The following is a 9,549-nucleotide window of genomic DNA, read 5'->3' on the forward strand; positions in this document are numbered from 1 at the left end:
TCCTCCGGTCCATCCGCTGGATCCTGATCCTCCTGCCCCACCCCGCTGGATCCTGATCCTCCTGCCCCACCCCGCTGGATCCTGATCCTCCTGACCCACCCCGCTGGATCCTGATCCTCCTGACCCACCCCGCTGGATCCTGATCCTCCTGACCCATCCCGCTGGATCCTGATCCTCCTGACCCACCCCGCTGGATCCTGATCCTCCTGACCCACCCCGCTGGATCCTGATCCTCCTGTCCCATCCCCCTGGATCCTGATCCTCCTGCCCCATCCCACTGGATCCTGACCACTGGATCCCAATCCTCATGCCCCATCCTGACCTTCCTGCCCCATCCTACTACATCCCAGCCTTTCTTCACTTGCCCAATTCCATCCTGATCATCCCATCCCATCCCATAAATCCCATCCCATAAATCCCATGCCATCTATCCTGTAATACCATCCTGTATCCCATGTCATATCCCATATTCCCATCCCATATTGCTGGCCCATCCATCCCATCAATCCCATCCCATCCCACAGACCCCATCCCTGCATCCCATCCCATCCCATCCCATCCTATAGATCCCATCTCATCCTATACATCCCATCCCATCCCATAGATCCCATCCCTGTATCCCATCATCCCATTATCCCATCCCATTCCATAGATCCCATCCCATTATCCCATCCCATCCCTGTATCCCATCCAATCCCATTATCCCATCCCATTATCTCATCATCCCATTGATCCCACCCCATTATCCCATTATCCCACCCCATTATCCCATTATCCCACCCCATTATCCCACCCCATCACCCCATTGTCCCACCCCATTATCCCACCCCATCACCCCATTGTCCCACCCCATTATCCCATCCCATTATCCCATTGATCCCACCCCATCACCCCATTGTCCCACCCCATTATCCCATCCCATTATCCCATTGATCCCACCCCATTATCCCACCCCATCACCCCATTGTCCCACCCCATTATCCCACCCCATCATCCCATTGATCCCACCCCATACCCCATTGTCCCACCCCATTATCCCACCCCATTATCCCATCCCATCACCCCATTGTCCCACCCCATTATCCCACCCCATTATCCCACCCCATCACCCCATTATCCCACCCCATTATCCCACCCCATCATCCCATTGATCCCACCCCATACCCCATTGTCCCACCCCATTATCCCACCCCATCACCCCATTGTCCCACCCCATTATCCCACCCCATTATCGCATTGATCCCACCCCATTATCCCACCCCATACCCCATTACCCCCCCGTCGTCCCGCCCCCCGGGGGTCCCACCCGCCGCCCCCTGCCCGCAGCGGCTGCAGTTCTACCGGAGCCGCCGGGCGCTGCCGGCGCCGCGCTGGCCGGAGCTGGCGGCGCTGCTCGCCCAGTGCCTGGACTACGAGCCCCAGCGCCGGCCCTGCTTCCGCGCCCTCATCCGCGACCTCAACAGCCTCATCTCCTCGGGTGGGCACTGGGGGGGGGCTGGGGGGACACGGGGGGCGACCCCACAGCGGCCTGACCCCCCGCCCCCCGCCCCTCCCCCAGACTATGAGCTGCTCTCGGATCTGTCCCCCGCGGACGCGGCGCTCCGGGATGGAATTTGGGGACACGATTCCCTGGCCATGAGTCAGGACCCCGAGCACTTCCAGGAGAGGCACCTCAAGTACATCTCGCTGCTGGGCAAGGTGGGGGTGCAGGGGACACCCCAAACCCCAAAACTCAGCCCGGCTGCTCTCCCCGTTCCCGATTTGGGGTGTGGGATGGGGGGGTGGTGCTGAGAGATAATTCCTGAGTGTCCCTCTCTGTGTGTTTAGGGGGTTTGGGGAGGGTTAAAACACTGGGAATGGGATGGGGAATGGGGCAGGGATGGGGCTGGGAATGAACAGGGAATGGGGCTGGGATTGGGATAGGAATGGGGTAAGGAATGGGGCTGGAATTGGAGTGGAAAGGGGGTAAGGAATGGGGCTGGGAATGGGGTGGGAATGGGGCAGGGAATGAGGTAGGAATTGAGGTGGAAATGGTGTTGGGAATGGGGCAGGGAATGGGATGGGAATAGGGCAGGAACGGGGCAGGGAATGGGGTAGGAATTGGGGTGGGAATGGGGTTGGGAATGGGGCAAGGATGGGGTAGGGAATGAACAGGGATGGGAAAGGGGATGGAGCAGGAATGGGACAGGAAATTGGCCTGGGATGGGAAGGGAATAGGGTTGGGAATGGGGCAGGGAATGAGGCAGAAATGGGAAGGGAATGGGGCAGGGAAGGCAAGGAAGGGACAGGGAATGAGACTGGGATCAAGCAGAGAATGGGGTGGGAACGGGGCTGGGATGGAGCAGGAACGGGAAGGGAATAAAGCAAGGAATGGGGCTGGGAGTGGGATGGAAATGGGGCAGGGAATAGGGATGGGATGGAGCAGGAATGGGGCTGGGAGCAGGCAGGGAATGGACAGGAATGGGGCTGGGAATGTCGGAATGGGGCTGGGAATATCGGAATGGGGCTGGGAGCAGGCAGATCCCCCAGAGCCGGTTGCCTGCCTGCAGGGGAATTTTGGGAGCGTGGAGCTGTGTCGCTACGACCCCCTGGGTGACAGCACGGGCGAGCTGGTGGCCGTGAAGAAGCTGCAGCAGGACTCGGCCAAGGAAATTCGGGATTTCGAGAGGGAGATCCAGATCCTGCACTCGCTGCAGCACGACTTCATCGTGCGGTACCGGGGGGTTTGCTACAGCCGAGGTGAGCTGGGAATGGGCTGGGAATGGGGTGGGAGGCGACAGGAATAGACAGGGAATGGGGCAGGGATGGAGCTGGGAATGGGCATGGAATAAACAGAGAATGGGCTAGGAATGGGGCTGGGAATGGGCTGGGAATGGGGCAGGGAATGGGGTGGGAGGCGATAGGAATAGACAGGGAATGGGGCAGGGATGGAGCTGGGAATGGGCATGGAATAAACAGAGAATGGACTAGGAATGGGGCTGGGAACGGGCTGGGAATGGGCATGGAATAAACAGAGAATGGGCTAGGAATGGGGCTGGGAACGGGCTGGGAATGGGGCAGGGAATGGGGCTGGGATGCGACAGGAATAGACAGGGAATGGGACAGGGATGGAGCTGGGAATGGGCATGGAATAAACAGAGAATAAACAGGGAATGGGGCTGGGAATGGGACAGGAATAGGCAGGGAACGGGGTAGGAAATGGGGCAGGAATGGAGCTGGGAATGGGGTAGGGAATAGGGTGGGATGGGACAGGGAATGGGGTAGGAAATGGGGCAGGGATGGGGCAGGAATAGAGCTGAGAATGGAATGGGAATGGGGCTGGGAATGAGGCAGTGAATGGGGCAGGGAATAGGGTGGGATCGGGGGCTGGGATCGGGGCAGGGGGCTGGGATCGGGGGCTGGGATCGGGGCAGGGATCGGGGCTGGGGGCAGGCAGGGAATGGGGCAGGAATGGAGCTGGGAATGGGGCAGGGAATAGGGTGGGATCGGGGGCTGGGATCGGGGCAGGGATCGGGGCTGGGGGCAGGCAGGGAATGGGGCAGGGAATAGGGTGGGATCGGGGGCTGGGATCGGGGCAGGGATCGGGGCAGGGATCGGGGCAGGGGGCTGGGATCGGGGGCTGGGATCGGGGCAGGGAATGGGGCTGGGATCAGGGCAGGGATCGGGGGCTGGGATCGGGGCAGGGATCGGGGCTGGGGGCAGGCAGGGAATGGGGCAGGGGTGGATCCCCGCTCCCCTCTCCGCCCATCCCGGGTTTCCCTCAGGAATGCGCGGGCTGCGGCTGGTGATGGAATTCCTGCCCAACGGCTGCCTGCGGGATTTCCTGCAGAAGAACCAGCCCCGCCTGGAGCACAGCACGCTGCTGCTCTACGCCTGGCAGATCTGCAAGGTGGGAGCGGGGCAGGCGTGGGGCCAGCGGGGTGGGAACGGGGCCGTGGGGCAGCCAAGGGGCAGCCAAGGGTCATTGTCCAGCACTGGAGTCACTGCTGGATCCTGTCCCTGCCAGGGGCTCTGTCCTGGCTGGAGCAGTGCCATGGGTCACTCAAGGGTCACCCAAGGGTCACCCAAGGGTCATTGTCCAGCCTGGAGCTGGTCAAGCCCTGGGAATGTTGAAGCATCCTGCCCCTGTCAGTGGCTCTCTTGTGGCTGGAGCAGTGCCATGGGTCACTCAAGGGTCACCCAAGGGTCACTCAAGGGTCCTTGTCCAGCCCTGGGGATGCTGCAGGATCCTGTCCCTGCTGGTGGCTGTGGCTGTGTCAGAACTGGAGCAGTGCCATGGGTCACCCAAGGGTCACTCAAGTGTCACTCAACGACTCAGCGACCCTGGGGTCGCTGCTGGCTCTTGTCCCCACCAGTGACTCTGTCCTGGCTGGAGCAGTGCCATGGGTCACCCAAGGGTCACCCAAGGGTCATTGTCCAGCCAGGATGAGCCTCCAGAGATGGTCACCCAAGGGTCATTGTCCATCCCTGGGGTCACTGCTGGCTCCTGTCCCTGCCAGTGACTCTGTCCTGGCTGCAGCAGTGCCAAGGGTCACCCAAGGGTCACCCAGGGGTCATTGTCCATCCCTGGGGTCACTGCTGGCTCCCCTCCCTACCCGCAGCCCCATCCCGGCTGGAACAGCCCCTCCCTCCCCCCTCGGGGTGTGACCCAGCCTGATGAGCCCCCCGGGACCCCCACCCCGGGACCCCCACCCTCGTCCCCCTCCCCTCCCGCAGGGCATGGAGTACCTGGGGGCGCGGCGCTGCGTGCACCGAGACCTGGCCAGCAGGAACATCCTGGTGGAGAGCGACAGCCACGTCAAGATCGGCGACTTCGGGCTGGCCAAGCTGCTGCCGCAGGACAAGGATTACTACGTGGTGCGGGAGCCCGGGCAGAGCCCCGTGTTCTGGTGAGGGGGCTCGGCAGCGCTGGGATCCCAGCGGGGCTCAGGATCCCCTTTAACAGGGGCTCAGGATCCCCCTTTTCCCGGGATCAGGATCCCCTTTAACAGGGGCTCAGGATCCCCTTTAACAGGGGCTCAGGATCTCCTTTAACAGGGGCTCAGGATCCCCTTTAACAGGGGCTCAGGATCCCCTTTAACAGGGGCTCAGGATCCCCTTTAACAGGGGCTCAGGATCCCCTTTAACAGGGGCTCAGGATCCCCCTTTAACAGGGGCTCAGGATCCCCTTTAACAGGGGCTCAGGATCCCCTTTTTCCCAGGATCAGGATCCCCTTTTTCCCAGGATCAGGATCCCATTTAACAGGGGCTCAGGATCCCCCTTTTCCCGGGCTCAGGATCCCCTTTAACAGGGGCTCAGGATCCCCCTTAACAGGGGCTCAGGATCCCCTTTAACAGGGGCTCAGGATCCCCCTTTAACAGGGGCTCAGGATTCCCCTTTTCCCGGGATCAGGATCCCCTTTTTCCCGGGATCAGGATCCCCTTTTCCCCGGGATCAGGATCCCATTTAACAGGGGCTCAGGATCCCCCCTTTTCCCGGGATCAGGATCCCATTTAACAGGGGCTCAGGATCCCCTTTTTCCCGGGATCAGGATCCCCTTTAACAGGGGCTCAGGATCCCCTTTTTTCCCGGGATCAGGATCCCCTTTTTCCCGGGATCAGAATCCCCTTTTTTTCCCGGGATCAGGATCCCCTTTTTTTCCCGGGATCAGGATCCCCTTTTTTTCCCGGGATCAGGATCCCCTTTTTTTCCCGGGATCAGAATCCCCTTTTTTCCCGGGATCAGGATCCCCTTTTCCCGAGGTTCAGGATCCCCTTTTCCCCTCTTAGACCCCCTTTTCCCATCTCAGCACCCCTTTCTCCATCCCACAATCCCATTTTCCTCTCTCATAATCCCCTTTTCCCCTCTCAAAATCCCCTTTTCCCCTCTCAAAATCCCCTTTTCCCCTCTCAAAATCCCCTTTTCCCCTCTCAAAATCCCCTTTTCCCCTCTCAAAATCCCCTTTTCCCCTCTCAAAATCCCCTTTTCCCCTCTCAAAATCCCCTTTTCCCCTCTCAAAATCCCCTTTTCCCCTCTCAAAATCCCCTTTTCCCCTCTCAAAATCCCCTTCTCCCCTCTCAAAATCCCCTTCTCCCCTCTCATAATCCCCTTCTCTCATCCCAAAATCCCCTTTCCCCTCCCCAAATCCCCATTTCCCCTCAGGTACGCCCCGGAATCCCTGTCTGACAACATCTTCTCCTGCTCCTCCGACACCTGGAGCTTCGGGGTTCTCCTCTACGAGCTCTTCACCTACAGCTCCAAGAGCCGGAGCCCCTCGGAGGTGACACCTCCCGGGGGTGGGACAGGGAGGGGACATTCCCGGTGGGACCCGCGGCGCTCAGGGGTGTTTCCCCCTCCCCGTTTCCCCAATTCCAGGAATTCCTGCGGATGATGGGCACGGGGAGGCCGGCCCAGATCATTTGCCAGCTGCTGGAGCTGCTCAAGGACAACCGGCGCCTCCCGGTGCCCCCAGGGTGTCCCTCGGAGGTGACATCGCTGGGCCGGGGGGGTTGGGGAGGGGGCAGGGAGGGGGGGGAGGTCCCCGGGGTGTTGTAGGGAAAGGATCCTAAATATGCCAGGGAGAGGATCCCAAATATCCCCAGGAACAGGACCCCAAATACCCCAGGGATAGGACCCCAAATATCCCCAGGGAGAGAATCCCAAATATCCCAGGGAAGGACCCCAAATAGCAGGAAAGGGACCCCAAATATCCCCAGGAACGGGACCCTAAATATCTCAGGGAAAGGACCCCAAATATCCCAGGGAAGGACCCCAAATAGCAGGAAAGGGACCCCAAATTCCCCAGGGAAAGGACCCTAAATACCCTGGGAAAAAATCCCAAGGAGCAGGAAAAGAACCCCAAATACCCCAAGAAAAGGATCTTAAATATCCCAGGGACAGGACCCCAAATATCCCAGGGAGAGGATCCCAAATATCCCCAGGAACGGAACTCTAAATATTCCAGGGAAAGGATCCTAAATATCCCAGGGAGAGGACCCCAAATAGAAGGAAAGGGACCCCAAATACCCCAGGGAAAGGACCCCAAATATCCCCAGGGATAGGACCCCAAATATCCCCAGGGATAGGACCCCAAATATCCCCAGGGAGAGGATCCCAAATAGCAGGGAAAGGACGCCAAATTCCCCAGGGATGGGACCCCAGATAACCCCAGGGAGAGGATCCCAAATATCCCCAGGGAAAGGATCCCAAATATCCCAGGGAGAGGATCCTAAATATCCCAGGGAGAGGATCCCAAATATCCCCAGGGAGAGGATCCCAAATATCCCAGGGAGAGGATCCTAAATATCCCCAGGGAGAGGATCCTAAATATCCCCAGGGAGAGGATCCTAAATATCCCAGGGAGAGGACCCCAAATAGCAGGAAAGTGACCCCAAATTCCCCAGGGAAAGGACCCCAAATATCCTCAGGGATAGGACCCCAAATATCCCAGAGAAAGGAACCCCAAATATCCCAGGGAAAGGATCCCAAATACCCCGAGGAAAAGACCCCAAACACCCCAGGGAAAGGACCCCAAACACCCCAGGAAAAGGACCCCAAGGAGCAGGAAAAAGACCCCAAATATCCCAAGAAAAGGACCCCAAAAACCCCAGGGAAGGACCCCAAATAGCAGGAAAAGGACCCCAAATATCCCAGGGAAAGAACCCCAAATAACGCGGGGAAAGAACCCCAAATAACGTTGGGAAAGAACCCCAAGGAGCAGGAAAAGGACCCTAAATACCCTGAGAAAAGGATCCTAAATATCCCAAGGAAAGGGACCCCAACAACCCCAAGGAAGGACCCCAAATATCAGGAAAAGGGGGTCCCCGGGGTGTCTGTCAGGGGGTCCCAGGGGTGTCTGTCAGGGGGTCCCAGGGGTGTCTGTCGGGGGGTCCCCGGGGTGTCTGTCGGGGGGTCCCCGGGGTGTCCCCAGCCCGGTGTCACCGTGTCCCCTCCCCCAGGTGTACGGGCTGATGACGAGCTGCTGGAGCTTCAGCCCCGCTGCGCGCCCCACCTTCGGGCAGCTGCGCCCCAAAATCGAGGCACTGCGGGGCCAGACCCGGGGCTGACCCCAAAATCCCGCCGGGACCCCCAAAATCCCCCCAAATTCCACCGGGACCCCCAAAATCTCATAGGGAACCCCCAAAATCCCACCGGGACCCCCAAAATCCCCCCAAATCCCACCGGGACCCCCAAAATCCCACCGGGAACCCCAAAATCCCACCGGGACCCCCAAAATCCCCCCAAATTCCACCGGGACCCCCAAAATCTCATAGGGAACCCCCAAAATCCCACCGGGACCCCCAAAATCCCCCCAAATCCCACCAGGACCCCCAAAATCTCATAGGGAACCCCCAAAATCCCACTGGGAACCCCCAAAATTCCCCAAAATCCCCCCAAAATCCCACCCAGGACCCCAAAATTCCCCAAAATCCCCCCAAAATCCCACCAGGATGCCCCAAAATCTCATAGGGACCCCCAAAATCCCATCGGGACCCCTCAAAGTCCCCCCAAATCCCACCGGGATCCCCCCCCAAATCCCACCGGGATTCCCCCCCAAAATCCCACCAGGACCCCCAAAATCCCACTGGAAACCCCCAAAATCCAATAGGGACACCCCAAAATTTCACCAGGCCCCCCCCAAATCTCATCAGGACCCCCCAAAATTTTGGGGGGGACACGCCCCCCCTTTCCCACCCCCCATCCCTTTGACTTTTCCCTTTTTTCCCTTTTCCCTTTTTCCCCTTTTTTTCCAGCCTCATTTAATTAAAATTTGTTAAATTTTCCTTCCCTTCAACTTTTTTCCCTTCTTTTTTCCCCCTCCCTCCATGGAATAATTCAACCTCCTTTTATTAAAATTTTTATAATTTTTCCATCCCTTCACCTTCTCTTTTTTATTTTCCCTCCCTCCATGGCAGAATTCAGCCTTTTTTATTAAAATTTGCTAAATTTTCCTTCCCTTCAACATTTTTCCCTTTTTTTCCCTTCCATCCATGGAATAATTCAACCTCCTTTTATTAAAATTTAGTAAATTTTCCATCCTTTCACCTTCCTTTTTTTTATTTTCTTTCCCTGTGGCAAAATTCAACCTCATTTTATTAAAATTTGATTTTTTTTTCCATCCCTTCACCTTCTTTTTTTTTTTATTTCTCCCTCCCTCCATGGCAAAATTCAGCCTTTTTTATTAAATTTGATAATTTTCCTGCCAGGCTGGATTTATGGGATGGAATATGGGATTGATGGGATTGATGGGATATGGGATTGATGGGATTTATGGGATGGAATATGGGATTAATGGGATATGGGATTTATGGGATGGAATATGGGATTTATGGGATTTATAGGATGGGATTTATGGGATTGATGGGATTTATGGGATGGAATATGGGATTGATGGGATTTATAGGATGGGATTTATGGGATTGATGGGATTGATGGGATTTATGGGATGGAATATGGGATTTATGGAATGGGATTTATGGGATTGATGGGATTTATGGGATGGGATTGATGGGATACGGGATATATGGGATTGATGGGATGGGATGGAATATGGGATTGATGGATTTATG

General features: G+C 57.3%; 1 protein-coding gene across 1 annotated transcript in view; it reads left to right on the forward strand.

Moving 5' to 3' along the window:
- LOC306813198 (tyrosine-protein kinase JAK3-like) overlaps positions 1-8,046 on the forward strand; it is a gene marked incomplete at both ends in the record, with an annotated part of 8,181 nt that extends 135 nt beyond the window's left edge. The window contains 8 exons of the mRNA XM_079328402.1: positions 1,327-1,477; positions 1,559-1,698; positions 2,550-2,739; positions 3,765-3,889; positions 4,717-4,889; positions 6,143-6,260; positions 6,356-6,466; positions 7,939-8,046. Of these exons, the coding sequence (XP_079184528.1) occupies positions 1,327-1,477; positions 1,559-1,698; positions 2,550-2,739; positions 3,765-3,889; positions 4,717-4,889; positions 6,143-6,260; positions 6,356-6,466; positions 7,939-8,046 (1,116 nt within the window). The remainder of the gene's footprint in view (positions 1-1,326; positions 1,478-1,558; positions 1,699-2,549; positions 2,740-3,764; positions 3,890-4,716; positions 4,890-6,142; positions 6,261-6,355; positions 6,467-7,938) is intronic.
- Between the last annotated feature and the right edge of the window lie 1,503 nt (positions 8,047-9,549).

The sequence above is a fragment of the Erithacus rubecula genome (genome assembly GCF_903797595.1).
Source record: "Erithacus rubecula genome assembly, chromosome: 28".
Classification (NCBI taxonomy): Eukaryota; Metazoa; Chordata; class Aves; order Passeriformes; family Muscicapidae; genus Erithacus; species Erithacus rubecula.